Genomic DNA, 22776 nt, shown 5'->3' on the forward strand with positions numbered 1-22776 from the left:
TATATTAGCTTGTTTAATTTCAGATGGATCTTTTGACGCTGGGACAATTATACCTGTTTTAAAGATGGTGAAATTGAGTCTGAGAATTGATGCTAGTCCCAGCTCACATGGGGACATAGAACCTTAATTTATTCTTGTTCTATCGGAAGCCACAGTCAAAGTTAGTACATTCCAATATAAGTATACATGTGTGCCACATATATCATTCATTGGTTTGTGATAGCTATGTTAAAGCAGTAAAAAGAAGCTGATATAATCAATTTTAATAATATGTTTGACTTAGTCCTGCTTATCTAAAGTTTTACCACTCCAACATGTTATCACCTTAAACAAATACTGGTGAGATATTTTACATTCTTCATAATTCTTTACGATGCATGTATTTTATACTTACAGCCAAATCTGGACTCGAATGCTAGACTGGCATTGGGAATACTAGTCTGTATTTATATTTTATAAATGTACACTTGAAGAAACAGTTCATGGACATGAGATTCCCCGTACTGAATGATCAGTTCTTGAAATACAAATTTAAAGTAATTAAAATTAAATAAAAAGAGAAAACTCATATTCTCAATCTCATTGGCCACAATCAGCAACTTCTGTACTGGCAGTACAGATCGAAGCACCTGACCACGTGGCCAGCCAGCTTCCTCCAGTGCAGTGGTTGGAATACTTGTCCCCACTGGCATTCCTGACAGGATCAGGGGGGCTGCAATGGAAGACATGTGACCTTCAGACAGGTTTATTAGTGAATTCTCATACTCCATCACATGAGAATATTGCTGCTGCCTTGCATAGTCTCTGGACCTGGATCTGAGGATTTGTGTAAAGTTCACATGTTGAAATGCTTTGTCAGAATTCTGAGAGTGCATCACAAGAGAATGTGCTTGAGCAGCTGTCACAGAGCAGTGCAGATTACTTCCCACAGTGACCGCTAGGTAGGAGAGAGGACTACCAAACAGTGTTTGTGACTCTGCTTCCTTTGGTTTTCCTCCATGCTCTTCTCCTCTACCCATCCAGGGGGTGTCCAAGGAGAGACAGAACATAACGAAACTTAGGAAAGAGTGGAAAGAAAAGAAGAGGTGAGAAAGAGAATAAAGGAGAACATCTTTAAAAGAACCCATTTTAAGTTTCATTTAATGGATGGTGGTGTGCTTATCTAAATGTTTTCCTAAGCTGTTGCTCCATCACTCCCTCAGCTTGCTTGTCTATCACTTAATAAACTTGCTGTCTAAACCTGACCAGCACAGTTGTCAGTAACACACAGGTGAGCTGGGCACAGCCTGGGCTCATGGACTGTCATCACTTTGCGTCAGGTTAGGCCCTCTCTTGTTTCTTTAGAAGAGCAATAATCTGTCACTGGAAGTAGCTGAAACCACAGTCCTTTCATTTTGACACCAAGTTGCTAACAACATGATGTTTTATCCTAGAGGTTTCAAGACAAATGATACATCTTTGGCCTCATTCCTATGTGTCTCATCTTTCCTTTGTGTGGGGCTGTTTCGACTAGTACCAGGCCCGCAAACTTTCATCTGAAACTCATAGTGTCAATGATGTTTCAGAATTGAGAATATTTGAATTTAAAAGGTAATGCATTTGCATACCCTTTGTATTTTATGACACATCTTAGAGGCTCCAAAGCAACATCCTGTAGTCAAATATACAAATATTCCTACAGAAAACCTCATGTATTTTCCCAAGAAATGGGATAAATAAAGACCACCATGTCAGACCTCAGCTCAGCTCAATTGCCACCATTGAATCACCTTATATGATACTTATGTGTGAGATCTTAGCAGTTGGGGTTTCAGAATTCACTAACTTTTGTGTGCAACTACATGGATCTGAGGAAGGGTTCTTGCTCACTACATGATTTATGGAGTGATGACTGATTCTGAGGTGCAGCACGGTAAACAATGAGGTGGTTGAGGTCACAGGTCATTAGGAAAATGGCAGGTGTAGCCATTTCCAGGCTGCATAGTTGGCCAATAGAGATTCTCAACAGAGAGAAACCTGTTCATTGGTATTTAACATACTATCGCCCATCTAACTTTGGCCTTGACCTCTTTTTAACACATGACAGTCTGTCAATATAGGATTCTGGAGATAGTCGCCATTCATGTCAACGTTCTTGGGACAAACGTGGTTCACCACTTTTGTGTTGGTGAAGTTGTGGACAGCATCTCTTTTCTAAGACAGCCTGAGTTGGATGACAATTACATAATCTCCCTGTATGTGGAGATGTACATACTGCCTAGTGGTGTTTGTGGTTCTGATTTATCCGTACAGATCATGCAAACATTTTCTATAAAAGGCCAAATAGAAATTATTTTAGTTTGTGGGCCATACAGTCTCTGTCATATTAATTCAAGTCTGCCAGTGTACTGTGAAGACAGCAGTGGATAGCATGTAAATGAATGGATGAAGCTATGTTCCATATAAGCACTGTATACATAAACAGGTGGTAGGCCTCCTGTAGGTTTAAGGCTGTAGTTTACTGAAGCCTTATGTAGATCATAGAGCTGAGGCTGAGAGATAGTGATGCCCAAGAATACATAGTGTGTGGGTGGCCAGGCCGGAGCCAGGGCTCAAATGCCTTGGTGCTTAGAATGAACCTTGCGCATTAATATCAGCATCAAGAGTCTGTACAAATCCATGAACAGCCCTAGGGAGGTATAAGCAATCTGATTGGAAATCTTCCAGCTAGGATCTGGTACAGATGATATATGCTAAAACCACAGGTTGCAAGAAGAGGAAAATGGTCTTACAGCAAGGAGAACCGCACCATTTGCCCTGCTCTTTGATGGAGAATAAGGGGGGAGTGGGGGACTGGGAGAGAACACGTCTCCAGCACTCCCTGGTGCTGGCCTGTGGTGGCTATGTTGCCTATCCTTTATTTGTTAGGTGACCCTCTGTACTAGGTAACAGTGCATCCTCTCCTTTAGAATAGGGAGGATTTCAGGGGAAATTTAAATACTCCAGGTTCCTGGTTAGGTCCTCTGGTTCCAGGCTTAGTGCCCAGTCTGTTGGGAGAATAGCTGGCCCATTCTGAGAATCTTCTGCACTGTGACTATGTGATGTTAGCTGTATCCCATCATTCAGAATCAATTCTTTCACTTGTAAAAGACAGACAGTAATAGGGCCAGAGAAGGGCCCTTCCATGGATTAAAATAGATGACACATGTAGCATCATGTCAGCCCTGCAGAGGGCCTCGGCAGATGTTGGAAGGGAGAAAAGGCAGAGAAAAAGCAGAAGGCGGAAGGAAGTTCAGTCTGTTCTCAGTAGCTGTTATGACGTTCCTGGGATGAGCAACCTCATCTGAAGACCTACTTGGCCCATTGCTAGCTTACCATCGGTGTGGAGAAAGCAGTTAAAAACACATACGTGTGTCTCCATCATATACACACAGCCACTCATGGAGACTCAAGCAGCTACAGCATGGTAATGTACATGCATGTTCCCAAGTGCCTGCATCCTTCCAGGCTGGCAGCACACTCATTTACATATGCCTACATAGGTAGGTGGCAGAAAACTGAATGTACCCTGGGTCTCTAAGACAGGAATAAAACATGTTTGAAGATTTTTGACTAGACCTCAAACTCTGGCCCTGTGATTCTGTGGAGCAAATATAACTTTGGTTTCCAGCATTGCTGGTTTTTAGGTTTCATGGTGTATGCACCAACTTATCAAATCATTGATCACAGTTCTTGACTCTGGGATGTGTGATTAGCATGGAGATTTCATCTTTCATGTGAGTCAGCTTTCTGGCACCAGGTCTCAGGGGCTCCCCAGTGCTACAGTGACTCTTTAGCCCACCCCCTCCTTTCTCGGGAAAGGGGGTGTCTGGGAGATGCTGTCTGCTGTGTGCTTCGAAGCATTACTCCTTTTCAAGGGGCTTTCATTCGATTTCATGTTTTTAATGATACTAAACTTTTAGGTCCCAAGATTTCTTAAAAACAAAACAATGAGACAGTAAAACAAGCAAAACAAAAACCAAGCAATTTGTTTGCCTTTTAGCCACCTGCTTGCTTTTCTTCCTCACCTTCCTTGGTCAAACAATCTATTATTTCACATGTATTATCACTGTGTAGATCCCTTAAATGAGGGACTCATTTGACTGATTGAACTGGACCTGGGAGTCAGTTCTATCCCCAGGAAGACTGCTGACATGTGGCACTTGTAGGTTTTATAACGTTGCTCATTATTTACAAGGGTTTATCACAGGGAGAGGCCCACCCTTGGCATAACATCTTTCTCTTCTCTGTCACCCACCCCGCCCATCTCCAATGACTAGCAATTCCTCCTCCATACCTTATAAAGGTCTCCTTGGGCTGGTGTGAGAAATAGATTCTCTTAGCTCCGTCTCATGAAAATATATAGGCCTATGGTCTTCCTCTTGAGCAAAGTCCTGATGAGCCTGTGTTTTTATCTTCTTCAACCAAATGATTGTAACCACTTGAAACTTTTGCCATGCAGTTCTATGCTCAAGGACTATGAAAGATCTTAAAGCATGGCCTGATATAGGCATACGTTCCCCCACATAGGCACACAGCTCGCCTTTTGGAGGAGTCTGACATGACTCATCTCTGAGACTGTCTTGGGAAATTGCCTCCTGACTACTTAATTCCTCATGCTCAGAGTGAGGTCGCTACAATGATGTGAAAGCCTCACCTCCTTGACACCTGCATTATGAGGCCTCTAAGGAAGCTCTTAGGGCTGGGCACATGCAGTTGACAGTTATTCCACATGACAGCCTTGGAGTTGAAGAATGCTCTACAGAGAAGTGGGACTGCCCAGCCTTGGCCTCTGTTTTCTGCACACAGACCCTGCTTCCTTGCACTGACATGGGACCCCCTGCAGGGCCAGTTTCTGCCCCTACCTGCTTTGGTTGCTGCCCTCCAGAGGCCACAGCCCTGGAGTCGCCTCAGCACTTCTCTGCTCACTCCTCTGACTCTCATCACATTTCCTTTTACTTTTCAAGGTCTTGGCTTGAGTTCCCTGTGAGTACTATGCTTGGCTATGGATGAATGTTCTGTCTCTGTTTAGAATACCCAGTGGGCTGTTTCTGTTTCAGGGTTCTGGCTGACTTCCTGTCCCTTGGTGGTGTTTCTCCCTGGGAACTGGACCTGACTGGGTCCTGGATAGAGGATTCCTGTGATCAGAAACCTACACTCAGACACAGTGATAGGATTATTATCTTAACCTAACTCTTCAGGGTCTCCTCGGCTACCTTCTGACATTCCTAGCATCCCAAACTTTTTGCATCTGTGGATTTTTGTCATTCTCACTTCAACTTTCATAGCTTGCCAACTGAAATTGTTTCTTGGAGCATTTACTGCTTTTCCTGATTCTCAACAGTGTTTTACACAGAAAATACCATTTTTCTGTTAACGGGCATAGGTGTTACAGGTATTTTTCTTGAATTGTCACTTGCCTGTATCCGAGACTTATGTTGACATACTGAACATATTCTGACATCATGATTATTAAGAAAGTATATAACTTTTAACAAATCGACTTTTAAGGCTTTGTCATTAATTTGTAGTTTTAGTGAATTTGGTGAATATATAGACCTAAATATATGCAATTTCTTGTTTGAAGAATTTGTTTGAGTGTTACTGTGGCCTGGAAGATATGCTATTCACATAATCCCTGAATATTGGAACAGAAGTTCTTTCTCTGTACTCATTAGCATATGTATAGTAAATAAATTATGTTTCATATTTTGTATGTTCTCAATACCTTTGCTTTTTGTCTGGTAAGTTAGTCTAAGGCGTGGGTTACAGTGTTCAAATATTGTTTTTTTTCCCATCATTTTCTTTTTCAAGTTTTGACTCAAGTGTTTTTTAAAATTAAAATGCATTTAATAATTTTTATTTTAAAATTCTATTTTGATGCATTCATATTATTTTGAAACAACTGTTTTCTGTTTATTTGCATTTCCTTATTATGTCTTTGCTCAACTTGTTCTTTTTAAAGTTACTGAGTCATTCTGTTTTAGGTGTTTAATCTTATAGCATACAATTAGGCTTTGATTATTTAGACAGTCAGAGAATGTTTCTCTGTTTTAGCCCGTTTATATTTATTGTCACAACAGACATTTTCCCCTTACTTTTGTCATTTCTGTTACACAGTTTGAATGCTTTCATGCTATTTCTTTTTAAGTGTATTTCTTTGTACATTCCATTTTCTTTTTTTTTTCCTATGGACTTTGCTTTGGGCTTTTCTCAGCTATTTTTTAAAAAAATAATTAGATGTTTTTAAAATAGTTTTTACTTGAAAGGATTACAGAGAGAAAGGGGGTAGAGAGAGGGGGGTTGGGGAGAGGGACAGACAGACAAATCTTCTATCTACCACTTGACACCCTGGATTGGGACAGACTGAAACCAGGAGTTAGGATTTTCATCCTGTCTCCAACATGGGTGCTAGGGTCCAAAACATTGGACCATCTTCCTCTGCCTTTCCCATGCAATTACCTGGGAGTTGAATTAGAAGTGGAGCAGTTGGGACTTGAACTAGTGCCCATATGGGATGCATCACAGGCAGAAGCTGGCCCCACATGTACAATTTTTAACAAAAGCTTTCTGTTCACTTACCTGTGCAGAACAAAGTATTCCAACACCCTTGTAGAGTTGTAGGCTTCTCTACCTCCTTTCTGAGGGGGCTGTGCTCTCTTGGCACACTGCTCTGGATGGTTGACATGCAGGTGCACCTCTGTGTCTAGTGTGTGTCACACCCCACGTTCTGACCTCTGTAGCTTGCAAGCATCACCAGCCAGTTGCTGCTTTATTGCCATTGCCACTGTCGATACCAGTTTCTTACTGTAGCTGTTGGAGCTCCAAGCCCCACAGAGAATACTGACTATTTTGCTTTCTAACCTGGAGTGACCACATGGGTCATTAGAAGCTTTCCTGTTAGCCTTCCTACACATCTACAGGTTGGAACTGAGGACTAAAACACAGGGCAGTCCAATTTGGGGGTTGTTGAGTGAGCGGAGGTTAAAAATGATGTTGGATTGAACCAGTGTGATATACTGATGTTAATTTCTTTTTGACCTACAAAAAAGGGAAGGGAGGGCTTATTCCTGTAGTCCATTCTAGCAGCAGAAATGAGAGAAGATGCACATTTTCAGAAATCCAGTAATGTGGACTAAAAAAGTAAAACAAAAGTAGATGAGGGAGAAGAAGAAACCCAGACCAATGCCCAGAGCTGCACTTTTGATGCCAGTTGGGTGTCCCCCAGTTTAGGAGAGATGACCCCTGGGCAAGGAGGGTGAAAGCTGAGAGAGGAGCTGCTCAGTTCTATTGTGTACAACATGCATTTGGGGCACCGATGTGATATTGTGGAAATGCAGGAGGTGCTAGCTGGCTGAGTGAAAATGTTTGTTGTTCAGGTGAAAGGTCCAGGGTGCAGAACTGGATCTGGGAATATTGAGTCAATTGGAAGAGGTTGAAGAGAGCATGTCTAAAAAGAAAAAAAAAGGAAAAAGAAAAAGAAAGAGTGGAGGAAGCCCACACTTGAAGGGCAGATGGAAATTGAGGAATGCCTATGAATCTACTCTAAGAATAGTCCTGGGTTGATGAGAAAAACTGTGTGAGTGATGTAATCTCTTATCCTAAATAGAAGAAATGAGAAAAAGAGCGCTATGTATAGCAGTGACTGTAAAAGAATAGTCAGACAGTAATAATAATGATAGCAAACATTTATTGCAAACATACCACATCCTGTACATTGTTCTAAGTAGGATAGGAACTGAAAAATTATCCAGTGAGCTAAGCACTGTATTTATGGGCACAGAGCAGGGAGTCCCTGGCTCCAGGTCACACACCAGTGAGTGGTAGAGCCAGAATGCAAAGGAGACGTTCTTGTCCTGAGCTCAAGGACTATATTAAAGACCCTCTTGGCCATGAAAATGGAAGTGTTACCACCAAAATCTAGATTATAATAGGCTGGGGTTTTGAATTAGAAATGAGGAACTACTGGGAGTGTGTAAAGGCAAAACTGTGGAGAATTTTTAGTGTCATTCGAACAACTGTATAGTAGTGAGGTGAAACTGCTGCTACAGGGTCATTTATAAATAGAAGCCCTAGCATGTACATACGTCAAGTTTAGGAACAGAAGGAAGGATTTGGAGATATATGCAGAGAAATCTGAGCAGAACCAGGAGGGTGACAAAGGCAAGAGAGGTCAGGGTGAAAAGCACTGGCGTTTCTTACAGAGATAAAGCCATGGTGGCAGGTATGGCTGTAAATTGTGTTAGTAGGTACAAAGTTGAAAAGCAGCCTTCTGTTCTCTGCTGCCAGTGTGTGTACAATGGGATGGGATGGGTGAGATGGAAAGGAAAACGTTTGACTGAGGTAGAGGAGCGTGGAGAGAAGATTTGTGATATGTGTGGCAAAGTTAACGATGCAAAGAGAGAACTGTATGGCGATAATGCCGTGTGGTGAGGTTAGCTGGGCTTGCTGAACGTGCAGAAGAGCCCAGGCAGATACACTAATTCCAGAAACACAGATACAGATAACCCCATGTGGTAGCTTACAGGGGAGACAAGTAGGAGAGCCTGTGGGATAGGACGCTGTGCCCAAATGCAGGAAGATGGGAATTTACAGTTCCTCATTAAAAAAAAAAAAGATGTTTATTTTTATTTGAAAAGCACAATTATATAGAGAGAAGCATAAACAGAGAGATCTTCCATCTGCTAGTTGCACTCCTCAAATGGCCATAAGGGCCTCAATCAGGCCTGTCTGAAGTCAGGAACCAGGAGCTTCCTCCAGGTCTCCCACATGGATGCAAGGACCCAATGATCTAAGCCATCGTCAGCTGCTTTCAGAGGCCATTAGCAGGGCCTGGATTGGAAGTGGAACGGTCAGGATTTCAACCAGTGCCATCATGCAATGCTGGCACCGTTGGTGGAGGCTTAACCTAATGCACCATGGGGCCAGTCTCAACATTGTTAAGTTTCTGAAGTAAGGAACGATAAGACAGATGGTGAGCTAGGTGGGCTGGAGGAGCAGGAGGCCATTGGTATTAGAAAAATCAGAGCTATTTCCTGATGTTGTCCACACAGGTGCTCAAAGAACTTGCTGAAAATACGAGTTGAGGGATGAGGGCAATTTTCATCTGAGACATAAACATGATTTTGTGGAAATAAGCAACTCAGGTGGTAGTTAAAGTAGAAAACTCAAAGAACATGCTGTCCTCTACTCTCAGATACATATAGGCAAGTTGCTGCTTCTTTTTAAGAGTTCAGAAATACAGGGAATCAGTGTCATGTCAGAGCAAGTGTGGCCACAGAATCCCATATGTGCACCAGTTCGCTTTCCTACTGCTCCACTTCTGATACAACTACTTGCTCATGCACTTGGGAAAGCAGCAAAAGGTACTCCAGGTACTTGGGGCCCTGCAACATGTGTGAGACCCAGAACATGCTCCTGACTGCTAGCTTTGCATCAGCCTAGTTCTTGTTATCGTGGCCATCAGAGGCATGAAACAACAGATGGAAGTTCTCTTTCTAACTCTGCCCTTCAAATAAATAAATAAATCTTAAAAATAAGAAATTCAGATGAAATCTGCTCCTTGTGAGTATAGAATCAAGTCAGAAAAGAACCTTCTTTGGCTTCAAGTGACTAGGGAGAGTGCTTTCTCTCATCCTTCATAGGAAAGTCAAGGTGTCAGGAGGCAGGCATGTGGGTGGGTAAGTAGAGGGGTGAGTGAGCAGGAAGGTTGGGTGGCAGCCAGGCTGGCAAGCTGGCAGGTGGACAGGTAGGTAGGTAGGCAGGGCATCATTCCCTGTGTGTCACTGAAACCACAATGAGAAAAGTGCAGATTGGAGTCCCCAGGCCACATTTGATTGTTTTTCCTGCATCTAAGCATTGTGTCTGAAATCCATTAAAAATGTTCCGTGTGGCTGACTGTTCTTCTGCTACTCATGAGGCCTTGGCCTTTTCACCTTGTTTTGAAAACCCGAGTCCATTGCCCAGGCAGCATGCTGCCCTAATGTATGGCCTCTTTGCTTGGTTTCAATAGGAGGCAGAAAGAGGACCTATTTGGAAGCCCAGGTGGCTTCCTAGGATGAATGCCCACAACTGCCTGTTTGGAATTGACTCCCGCCTTGTGTGTTGCAGGTGATATTTGAATCTGTCTCTCTGAAGGGTCATCCTGGCTACATCGCTGTGGACGAGGTCCGGGTCCTCGCTCATCCATGCAGTAAGTCTGCCCCTCCTCCCAATAGAGCTCTGTGCAGACTGGGTATTTCTGAGACTGCAACCTCCCTATTCATTCAGCTCACAAACATCTCTCACTCTCTCTTTTAATCCTTCAAAGATGCTTACATACTCAATGCAATCAGTCCTGAATAAATCCATAATTTTGCTGGTCTGTTCAACAGGCAGCACCTCCAGGAATTTGCAGAGAGTAGCAAAACATCTTCGTTTGAATCTCTTGTCATTATTAAGGGAGTCTTAAGTCCTGATTGTTTATTAGTGGGATTCAGACCACTGAAGTGGAAGAATTAGAGGGCTTCGGATAAAATCTTGTGCAATTGTCAGAAAAAAAAAAAAAGAATACCAAAACATGTAGCAAATTAACACACTGTTCACTCACAGGGAAAAGTATCCCAAAGCTATTAATTCCTTAAAAATATTCTTAAATACGCTCATCAGCGCTATGTAGGTGTGGGCAGAGATTTCTCACAGTGGTGAGTGTTCGGGGTGTGGCGTCAGTCCTCATGTCATTTCACTCCTCCAGGCCCATCCACTCTCCCATTAAATTACTGTCTCTTTTCTGTACTTAGTGTAAAGCACTTGCATGGGTTTCAACAGCAAGACATAGTTTCTGGCCCTCCCTATAATTTCAGAGGGACCTAGTCCTGCTTGGAGGTAACACAGGGAATTTTTGGTTAGAGAATCTCTAATCTGAATAAAAATAAACAGGCTTCGAGTTTATGTCAACCGCTAGGTGGGATGGCTGAGATGCCAATGCCACAGATTTGTTAGTGCTCGGTTGATGGAAGAGTCCTGCTAGTTGTTGGCAGCCATCCAGTTCGAGGTAACCCTGCAGTGGGTTTTTCTTCATTTCTCCCGTCTGGCTGTGAGGCATGCCCTGGGCTGTGACTCAGTTTGCTACTATCCCAGGGGACATCCTGTGCCCTCCTCCTGTGCCTTCCAGTCCTCGCTTTTTTCTCATTTCAGCCCCATTCATGTTTCAATAATTGAAATCAACTGTTTCTACTTCTGCAGTGAATTTGTCAGCCTGTTGATCATCACTTTATTTCTTCTTCCTAGTACTAGAAAAAATACCAGGGTCTGACTCATGGCCCTGAGAGCACCATCAGTGGAGGAATTTGGTACAAGTCCCAAGTTCCAGCCATATTTGAGGAGGGGGCATCTGTGTGGGGTGTATGTGCAGGAGAGGCTGTTCTTCCTTCCACTTTATAGGAATGTGGAGATTGTGTTGGAATCTCCATCCCTCTGGCTTTGCTGTGGGCCACTTCCCTCAACTCTTGGGAGTCAGTGTTAGCTGCCCAGTGGCGAATGATCTCTGGCCAGAGAGAGAGCAGCTGAATAGGGAGGAGATTCTTGTGCTTTAGCTGCACATGCTCAACCCCACATGGTTGGAGAATCTGTCTTCTGCTTCCTCGAGTCCTGCACCATCTCGTCCTCTCAGAACTGTTCATGTTGGTGGCACCTGCTGAATCCCTGCCTCTTATTGTAGGCTGAGAAGATTGGCGGGGCTCTAGTGTTTGACACCGGCTCCTCCCAAGAGAATGCTACTTGGCTTGCTCCGTGGACCCCACAACTCTTTGTTCTCATAGAAAATTTCTCGTCCACAGTGAAGCCCTTTTGTTGTAGTCTCAGCCACCTTTAAGACAAGCTTGATCAGAGCTCTGCTCTAGCTCCAAGCACTGTGTATGGTTTGCTATCACAAGAAAAGGTTTATTTCTGATAGTTCTCCATGGGAGGATGTTCATGGAAAGGCAATTTGATACTTTTCTTTTTTAAAAAAATTTATTTATTTTTATTGGAAAATCACATTTACAGAGAGAAGGAGAGACAGAAAGAAAGATCTCCCATCCACTGGGTCATTCCCCAAGTGGCCGCAACAGCCAGAGCTGAGCTCTAGCTGAATCTAGGAGCCAGGAGCTTCTTCAGGGTCTCCCACAGGGGTGCAGGGTTCCAAGGCTTTGGCCCATCCTCTACTACTTTCCCAGGCCACCAGAAGAGAACTGGATGGGAAGTGGAGCAGCCTGGACATGAACTGATGCCCATATGGGATCCCAGTGCATGTAAGGTAAGGTGGTAGCACTAGGCTAACACACTGAGTCCATTTAAATAGGTAACTTTCTGCCCCCCGAGTCTTGTGACTCCTCTCGGAACCCTCCTCTCATTGGGCTGCTCCATGATTTAGGTTGCTGCTGACAACCTCATTCTTCTCCTGCTGAGGAATGTGGATTGCAGGGTTATGGAATTGATGAGAGCCAGTTACACAGCAAATGGGCCATGGCCTATATCTTGGGAAGACGTGACCCTTGCTTTCTTCGTGCATAATGTGCTTCAGCTGAGTTCATCCTCAGTACTTAGGTGACTTCAGCACAAATTTCCCAGAAACCATGTGAGGATGTGCAAGTGACTGGAATGGAAAAAACTCCATTTAAGTTCATCTACAGATGTGGGCAGTGTATTGAGTCATCTAAGAGATAGCTGCCACTCATGAATCACATGAAGTTGATTGGGAACTAGCCAAGGCTCCTTCCAAAAGACCTACACTGAATCCATACACAACTTGGGATTTTACTCATCCTTTCTTTGAACAATTAACTATTCAACATGAGATAATCAGCTTTGTGTGAGGAGCATTGGTTGGGTAATGGGGACACTTAAGTGACTACAGTTAAATCTTGCTCTTGTGGTTTATGTAGAAGGAACCTAGGGAGAAGAGTGTATTTTGGTAATCATTTCAGGTTGTACTAGGTGCTGTAGACTCTTATGAACGTGGTATCAGGGCTGTGGAAGGGCTACATGGAGTGCTCAAGAGGAGTGTCGTTGAAGAAATGCTCTGAGCTTAGACTTGAATCCCAGGAAGGGGTTTGTGAGTGTGATCTGAGGGGAAGCTGTGCTAGGCGGAGGAGACAGCAGGTGCAGGGGTCCTGCAGTGGGGGTCAACTATGTTCCCCTCCAGTCCTGAGCAGGAGGAGCCATGGAGGAAGCCGAGTGACTGTGGCGTGAGAGCTGGGCCTGCTCATGTTGGGCTTCATGCCCCACTCTGAGCAGAAAAGATGCCATTTTCGGTATAAGGATATGATGTAGGATAGCTTGATGCTGGCTTCAAGACTTTCTCATAGACAAGGAATTGAAATGCCATCAAGAGGATGTCAGGGGCCCATTAGGAAGAAAGTTCTGGAGCCGGGCCAGAGACATTGGTGTCCTGGACTGGAGTGGTGCAGAGACATCCAGGCATTATGCAAGAAGCGTTCAATGCTTGTTTACTCCATGCCAGGTGCCATTCTGAGTTTATGGAGTGACAGCCTCCTTCTCTGCCCTCATGAGCTTCGTTTTAAGTGAAAAGAGACAGAAAACAAATAATGAGGTAATTAGGATATGTAACAGATGGTGCATTCATTTCCTAGGGCTGCCTTCCTTAACAAAATACCACTGACTGGGGGGCTTCAGCAGCAGAAATATGCTTTCTTACTGTCATAGAGCTGGCAAGTCTTGGGTCCAGCTGTAAGCAGGTTGACCATCTTCCGAAGGCCCTCTTTTGGGCTCCCAGAAGGCCACCACCTTTCTGTGTCTTCATGTGGTCCCTGCTCTCTGCCCCATACTCCTGGTGTGTTCCTGTAGTCTCAGAATACCTCCTAAGAAAAATGAGACTACAAGGAGTAGGGAGGGTGAGAGTGGAAAAGAGATAGAGGGAGAATGGTGTGGGAAATATCATTCTGTTCTTTATCTGTGTATGTGAAATATATGACATGTGCTCCCTTTATAAATAATAACAGTAAACGAATGACAGCAAGCATGTGGACTTAGATAGAATACCCCAGTGGCCTCATTTTGCCTGGGTTGCTTCCTTAAATAGCCAGTCTCAAATTCCCCCAAGGAGTAGTGTGTGCACATCTGCAGTTTAAGGGGACATAGTTTGATCCCTGTTGAGTGGTGCAGTGAAGACAAACACAAGGAGATAAAGAGGAGTGGGTAGCTTAGTGGTGGAATCTGCTGCTCTCACCTGATGGGTTGGGGTGGGAGACACAGACATCCAAGCTGATGTGCTCCCACACTTGTGGCTTCAGCAGGGCCTGCGAGTGTGGGGCGAGCTGAGTGTGAATGCTGCTTCCCAGTGTGCTGGCGACTGCTCTGTGTGGGATTGTGTACCATGTAGTTACAGTTTCAGGACTGGCCCTTCACGGAAAGTACTTTTCTCCAACCCCTGAGCCTTAGTTAGATTTAATAAACTGATGATTTTGCTTGTAGAATGTTAAAAAATATACAACTAACTCTACTGAGAAAAGACACACATTCCTTTTATATCCTCAAGCTTTGTGATTCTTTGCATCTGTCCATCAGATTGTGCTTGCTCTCGACCCATGGCTGGAGTTTATCAATAAGTGAGGCTATGAATTATTCCACAAGCTTCATGGCTTAGTACCTGATTTGCAGTCATATCCTCCATGGATCAAAACTGACGTTTTGACTGATTTATTTGTTTACTTGAAAGGCAGAGTTATAGAGAGAGGGAGACGCACACACACAGAAACAGAGAGAGAGAGAGAGAGAGAGAGAGAGACAGAGTCTACTCACTAGTTCACACTCTAAATGGTTATAATGGCCAAGACTGGGCCGGGGCATGGAATTTTATCCAAGCTCCCCACATGGTACAGGGGCCCAAGGTCTTGGGCCATTCTCCACCATTTCCAGAGGCACATTAGCACGGAACCAAATCAGAAATGGAGCAGCTGGGCCTTGAATCGGTGCCCATGTTGGTTGCCAGTGTCACAGGTAGCAGCTCTACTCACTGCGTTACAACCCTGACATCCTGAAGCTATTATGGTTTCCTCCCAGCTTCCTAATCAGTAACCAAAAGTTAGGTATAACATTCCAGGGAAGTTATTTTCTCTTACACACTGAAGCCTCTTGTCCATACTTTATAGCCCATTTAGTGTTTTTGTGTTATTCTAAGTTACACTGTGTTGCCGTTTCTCAATGTTAGGCATTACCAGGGCCACCACTGCGACAACTATTCCTGATAAATGTCAGCACAGTATTCTACTTGGTTTTAAAGTTTCTAACTCACAAGTTGACTTTTAGAATTTTTTAAAACTGTTTTTCCCCCATCACAACCTCATTGGGCCATGTCCCCGAGCTCACAGAGTTGGCAGCACCCTGCTAATGTGCGTATTGAGCCTTCCCTCCAGTGGTGGAACTTCCCACGGAGCACTGTCAGGTTTAAAGAGCGAGATAAAGGCCACAATCATACGTCTTCAGATGCTGTATTGACATCTGCAGGAGTTTAAATGTCACCGACATCCAAGCGTGTTGCCCCAAATGCACAGCCACTTTATTGCTCAACCCCATTCAGTGGAAGCCCACCTTTGGAGGCTTGATCTCTGCAGCCCCTGAGTGGGGATGCTTCAAGCTGCGAGCCTGTGGCTGCCCAGGGACTGAGGTCAGCAGTCCTTGACTGAAGGTGGGCGAGTGGATGCTGAGGAAGTACTGTCTCTCCCAGAGCTGCTGAGGAACAGAGAAGGAGGAGACTGGAGTCAGAGCCTGGGGGAACTTGGATGAGAGAGGCAGGAGCCCAGAGACCAAGCGAGAGGACTCAGCACATCCCCTGCATCCCAAGGATGCCCAGAGGAAGTTTTTGTCCTGCATCAAACATGAGCCAGGGCCTGAGAACAGTGATGAGAGGAAATCAGGTGGAGGTAATGGTGGATGAAGAGAGGGCTGTCAGGGAAGGTTTCTGTTACTCTGACATGGGGTAAGTGCATGGTGGGCACCACCAGTTACGGGACAACACTAAGCCAGCCTTGCAGTCCAAGGCCCTAGGCTGATAGATCTTGCCTGTTGACATGTTCTGTAATCTCTGCGCAGTGTGTGTGTGTGTGTATTTGGGGGGAGAGGCAGAGCAACAGAGATGGAGAGACACAAAGAGATCCTCCAGCTGCCGATTTTTTTTCCTGTAAATGGCCACAAGAGCAAGACCTGAGCTAGGCCAAAGGCAACAGACAGAAACTCTATCCTGGTTTCTCACGAGGGGCTGCCCGGGGCCCAAGCGCTTGAGCCATCCTGTGTCTGCTCAGGTGCATTAGCAGTGAGCTGGATCCGAAGCAGAGCAGTTGGAACTCAAAATGATGATCCGGTATGGGATGTTGGCATCACAAGCAATGACTCAACCCACTGTTCCACAAGGCAGGCTTTCTGCACGTTATTTTAATTTAAAAAATCAGTAAATAAAGTGAGATTTTTATAAATGTGGATTGTTTTTAAACTTTCTTTGAGAAGTCAGATTGTTCACCACTATGAGAAAAAAGCTATCTCACCTGCCTCCCTTGATCAGCTTTTGGGAGCGTCTTCCCCACTTCCTGGGGGACAGGGCCTCTCTCCAGCTCCCCCACATCCACACCCATCCTGCCTTCTTCCCCAGTGCTGAGTCTGGTGCTGAATATAGGTGATTATCATGCTTACACAGTGCCTTTTTTTTTTTTTTTTGATAGAGAAGGCTTTCTCCTTCCGAGATCTCTATCAAAAGTGGAAAACCTGACACTTGGGCCAAGGAGGTGGCGCTTTTGTGTATGTCTTTTTGTTTTCTAACCAAACCCACTTTATTAATTTCTTTAGCTCTTGGGCTGTTGTGGGCAGTTGAGTTTTACATCTCTGCTGTAAGAACCTGGAGTTTCCCAGAATGCTAATACCATGGCCCAATGGATTGGGAACCTAGAGGGGAGACCAGAGTGCTTGACCAAGGTGAAAGAACCAAGGCCAAAGGTCAGTTGTTGAGAAGGAGGAAGTGAGGAGGAGTTGGAAGTAAACAGGGGGCATGGATCTAGAGGACATAACTGCATGTCCCCAAAGAATACTGGGAGAGGATTCTCTTGTAAAACCCAGCTCAGAATTCCCAACATTGCTAAGCCACATGAACTAAACCTCAGTTCATGGCACAAACAGTATCACACCCTTAAACCTGTGGCCTTAACAAGTCATATTGTTCACTATATTACCACTCGAAGAATCAAGTTGAACTGCTGGTTCCAAAGGTATCTTTGCCAAATGATACAGGAGAGCTCAACGGAGTCAATTTCAGACGATCACAGCAGTGTGACATTGTCAGGTGGAGGGGATGCAAGAATCCTGAACTGTCAGCCACACCAGAAGTTTTCTCGCTTTGCAACCTGAATGCCACTTTAGCTATAATGTCGTGACAGTAGATCAAGGCTTCCCTCGAGTGATTGTCCCTAATTTCTGAGCAGGAAGTCTATGCTTTCTTTGTCAAGGCTATCTGGTTTGGTTTTTGCTGAGCCTTGTAACAGGGTCGTGGTTTGATAGATGAGGTGGTTCAAAGTGTGGGGCCATGTGGAAGAAGAGAGAATGGGGTCGTTTGCCAAGATTCAGGAGCAGGGAAAAGATCCTAGAGAAGAAGCACAGCTTTGCCCCAAAGCTCTTTCTTTGGGCCATGGCCTCTGTCTGGTGACACCACCTTCATTCCCCCTGTCTGGGTGGAGAGAGACTGTGCTAGCTGAATAGCAAATTTGGGGTGAAATTGGGCCTGGACTGAATTGTTTCATTTTCTGCTAATGCTTTGTCGCTCTGGGCATGATGAACTCCTCGAATGTTGGTTTCTGCCTTTGTAGTAGAAAAATAACAGTGCTATCTGTTTACCAGGGATATCATGAGGTTCAATTAGATATAAAATGCAAAGCATTTATCATGATACCTGTCACTGAAGGGACTTTTGATTAATGGCATACTTGTTACTGCTTGTCTCTCTTGTCTCCTTCGGGAAAGAAGCTCCAAGGCCCTTGTTGAGCCTCGTTGCACACCTCAGAGTTCTCCATCATCCCGTTCTGGGGTGGTCTGTGCCCAGCTTTTCTCTTGCTTGGCTGCTGGTGGTAGAGAGCCTTCATTGTGCCTCAGGAAGAAATTTATTCTTCTAGACATGGGTTACCAAACCAAGCTGCTATCACTGTTCTTTGGAGATCTCATGCAGGTGGGAACCTGTCAGTGCAGATGAAGGAGGAGGGGAGATCTCTCACCCTGTGTGAAACATCTGTTGATCCTGGGGTTGACTGCTCCAAGATGCGCCATTCACTCACACGGAGGTCTTTTCCTGTTGGACTCAGCCCTCAGAATCTGTGTCCCATTCTACCCCCTTGAGTGGGGGCTGCATTCCCTGAGAGTTCAGATTGTACACTTCAGAGAGGGCACTTGTCGACTTGGCCAAGGCTTTTAGGTTCTCTGCACCTTAGTTCATTCTCTAAAGTAAAGATGATTCCAGTACTGACTGTGCTGGGTCCACAGTTGCTGTGTGTGGTAAGCAATGATAATTACTAGGCCCCTCCTGGGGTGGCATTTGACACAGCAGTTAGGATACCCACATCCTACATCATAGTGCTTAGCTTCAATCCCTGCTGTTGCTGCTTCTCTTCTGCCTCCTCATCAGCAGCTGCCTTGTCACCAAGGCCGTATGTGCAGGTCTTACATTCGAGATGTTTCAGTTCAGCTTTGTTTTCTCTGCTTGCACGGGCTACAGGGGAGAATTTTCTATGGTAAATACCTGCTCCCCATCCTCAACTCTGGTTTTTTTCCTCCCTACCTGTTAGTTCTTTGGTTCCACCTGTTATCCATGTCAGCTCCTGGGGCCGTGATCAATTTGAATGTATTCCAGAGATGGTTGTGCCAGTCTAACATGGTATTGCACAGTTGTTGGAAGGAAGGAATTTTGAAGGTCTCAGAAATCTATATTTGTGTCTTAATGCTGCACTGTCTGGATAGCTCCCTGGACCAAACTGTGTAAACCCCAGAGCCATCATTTACTTATCTGTGAAGTAGGGCTATTGTCTATCTCATGGGTATTGTGAGATTTAAGTGAGAGAAGATGAGCCCAAATCCTCACACTGGATCTGGCTCGCATTGCGGGGTCTGTCACTTCTTCACTGAACTAGGCCTCCTCCCATGAAGGGTCCACCCTGCGTGCCCACCCAGAGCTGTCATCCACTTGGAATGAGAGAAGCTGTAGAATCCCGTCCTCATACATTCTTTGGTTTATCTCCTAGGAAAAGCACCTCATTTTCTGCGACTCCAGAATGTCGAGGTGAACGTGGGGCAGAATGCAACATTTCAGTGCATTGCTGGTGGGAAGTGGTCTCAACATGACAAACTTTGGCTTCAGGTAAGAAATGGAGAAGACTGTTCACCCTGGCCTGTCTCAGTAAGAGAAGTAAGCATGCGCTGGGATGAAGGAGGAGTGGGGTGGGGTTCGATCATTTTCTGTCTCTCTCCTTCTCTCTGTAAATCTGCCTTTCCAATAAAAATAAATAAATCTTAAAAATATATATGTATTTATTTGAAAGGCAGAGTATATAGAGAGAGGGAGAGGAAGGGATAGAAACGAAAAAAAGAGTGAGGTCGATTTCACGCATGCTGGCTACTCTCCCCGTCTGGCTGCATTGGCTGCAGCTGGAATGTTCCCGAGCTGATAAGCAGGAGCTTCTTTCCGGTCTCCCACCGGGTAAAGGGGCTGAAGGACTTGCACCCTTCTCTGTTGCTTTCCCAAACATGGTAACAGGGAGCTGGATTGGAAGTGGAGCAGTAGGGATGCCAGCAACACAGGCAGTAACTTTACCCATTATGCCAATGGCCTCGGCCCCACTAGATTTTTTCTTAAAATAATTTTTTGTAGAGTTTCATCGAGATGTAATATGTAAAGTGTGCTATTTGATCAGTTGTGATGCATGTGTATGTGTAAAACCAGTACCCTATCAAGACATCAGGTACATGCAGCACCCCAAGTTTCCTTGTCCTCATGTGCGTTTTCCTCTCACTGCCCTCTCTGCCTCATGTGTGACATTTAGCTGTGATCTGTTTGCAGATATTGTAGTGTAAGCCAAGAATCCCTGATCAGATAATCTGATATCTGAAATGCTCAAAACCCAGAAATTTTTGAGCACTGACATTATATCATGAATGAAAAACTTTACATTCTACCTTATATGTCAGGTCATAGTCAAAACACAGATGCAGTAAAAGTATTAAATAACATGATCTCCAGGCTGGGATATTGTGTATGTGTGAAACAGAAATGAATATCCTGTTCATATTTGAGTTCCTTCCCCATGATATCTCATTATATGTATGCAAATATTCCACATTCCAAAAAAAGAAAAACAAAGGAAATCTAAAATACTTCTTGGCGCAAATATTTTGGGTAAGAGCATATTCAGCCTGTATTAGCTTTTCTGTTCTGGAATTTTATGTGAATGGAATCATGTAGGAGATGCTTCTTTCACTCAACATAGTTATCCTAAGGTTCATCTATATTGTTGTGATTACCAATGGTTTATGTATCTGTGTTACGCTAATAAATAATCTATTACATGAATAGATTACATTTTGTTTATCCATGCAGCTGCTCAGGAGATCTGATGGACAGTTTTCAGTTTTTGGTTATAAACAAAACTAGCTGCTGTGAGCATTCATGTGCTAGTCTTTCGATAGCTGTGTTCTTCCATTGCTCTTGAGTAAACATCTAGAAAGGAAGTACTGGGTCTTTTTTACAAATGTGTGTTTAACTCTAAAGAATAAGCTATTGTGAGAAATGATTATGCTACCATTAAATCCCAGCAATCTTTGAAAATTCTTTCTGCTCTGTACCTCCACTAACACTCAATATGGTGGATGTTAGTTAATTTTAGCCCTCTGAATAGATGTGTGGTGGTGTCTCATTGTGGCTGTTTTCTGTATCCTTAACGACTAAGAATGCTAAATATCTTTTTATGTGCTCATTTGCCAAGTTGTCTCTCTGGACACATTGTTGAGACCCAAATGTCTCTTCTTGAATTTAAACCTATTTGCAGCCGTTGGAAACTCTGTGGATGGAGAGAGCCCATGTAAGGTCTGTTAGTTCTTCCTTGTTATTCAGCAGCCTGGAAGACTGAAAATAGCAATAATGACTTCCTCTGCTGCTTCTCTTGGCTCCCTCCAGGCCACAGGAGAACATAGCAAACTTCCAAGTGCCACGGATTCTGTTGGGATTAGGCTCAGAACACATCAGATCCCAACAAGTGGCACTGCTTTAGCTGGGTTGTAAGAATGAGGTGGGTTGGTCACAATGTTTTCAGCAACTTTATTTAGGTTTCCCAATTATCTTATGGTCATTAGTGCCATAGTCCTGGAATGTACACCCTACACCTTGGGTCTGTTCTGGAGAATTTTGGAGCCAGAACTGGTACTTGTTACTTTTTAATTTATTTTTCACTGTAAAACAAATCTTATTCCACAGCATGTCTTTCTGTGGTTTACTGTGGGGAGTGAAGCATGGAAAAAGAACATCAGTTAAAAGTGAGGCATCACAGACAGGAGAAAAGGAATATTACCATATCTGGTAATAATGTTAAACTGCATAACCACACATCTGCTACTTACTGATGGGCCACAAGCAGAATTCACAGTATCACGGCTGCTAGTGGAATAGAGAAAACTTGTCAGATACACAATTTACAGTGTCTGCACGATAAACACAAACCGATTGTTCAGGAAAATTCTAACTGTTGTTCACTCGGAGGCCAGACAGGAATTGTTCCCAGGAGTCCTCATAAAGAAACACTGTGTGATATAATGAACAGCATTCCCTACCACGGGCTTATGGAGGGCACAAAGTGAGTTCCACAGGCCTGTTTCACATAATGATGCTCTGTGTACCAGCAATTGGGGAAGGTAGATGAAGAGGAAGGGAATGAGGCGGGCAGCGGATGGTGGCAGAGGTCACCAGCTCTCTGCTCATCCATCTCTATCTTAGGCGGCTTCCAGCTTATCTGGCGGGTGTATAAACTCAATAACAGTTTCTCCAAGGAGCTCTCCCTAGATAATGTCTCCCTCATCCATATTTCAGGCAATATTGGAAGGTAGATGAGTCACACAGAGCTTGCTGGAAAATGCCTGTGTGTCTAGTTAAGACCAGGCTAATGATACTTTCGCTCAGTGCATAGTTGGCTGTCTGGATCTGTGAGTTATCCCTACTGCAGATTCAACCGATGCTGATAAAAGAATGTCCAGTAAAATGAATTCTGTCTATCCTGAATATGCAGAGTTCCTTTAAACAATAGAATATGGCAAATACATACATAGCATTTATAGTATCATAGTTTAGAGATGATTGAAAAGTACTTGGAAGGATGTGTATGCATTATATACAAATATCTCATATAAGGAAATTGAGTATCAGTGCATTTTGGTTTCTGGATTGAAGGAACTAATCCCCCATTGATATAAAGGAACTACTCTAGTTGGGAGTAGATTGTATTAGTCAGGGTTCTCAGGAGATAACAGATCCAAGCTACTGTTGCAATGATGAAGTCTTATGATTTGAAAGCTGGGAACCTAGGAAAACTTTTTATACAGTAGTTTACATACAAAGGCCCGCTAACAAGAGGAGTTAATGGTGCAGATCTCGGGCCATGGGCTAGAGAAGAAAAGGTCCAAGCAGAGGCATGCAGGTAGGAGGCCATGTGGACAAAGCCCTCTCCTCCCCAGATTGGGTGATGCCCACTCCCGTAGGGAAATGACAAC

General features: G+C 44.1%; 1 protein-coding gene across 1 annotated transcript in view; it reads left to right on the forward strand.

The window, feature by feature from the left end:
• Positions 1 to 22776, forward strand: part of PTPRT (protein tyrosine phosphatase receptor type T) — a 937772-nt gene that overhangs the window by 342973 nt on the left and 572023 nt on the right. Inside the window, exons 4-5 of the mRNA XM_058679424.1 lie at positions 10129 to 10210; positions 19266 to 19381. Coding sequence (XP_058535407.1) covers positions 10129 to 10210; positions 19266 to 19381 — 198 coding nt within the window. The remainder of the gene's footprint in view (positions 1 to 10128; positions 10211 to 19265; positions 19382 to 22776) is intronic.

The sequence above is a fragment of the Ochotona princeps genome, chromosome 22 (assembly GCF_030435755.1).
Source record: "Ochotona princeps isolate mOchPri1 chromosome 22, mOchPri1.hap1, whole genome shotgun sequence".
Lineage (NCBI taxonomy): Eukaryota > Metazoa > Chordata > Mammalia > Lagomorpha > Ochotonidae > Ochotona > Ochotona princeps.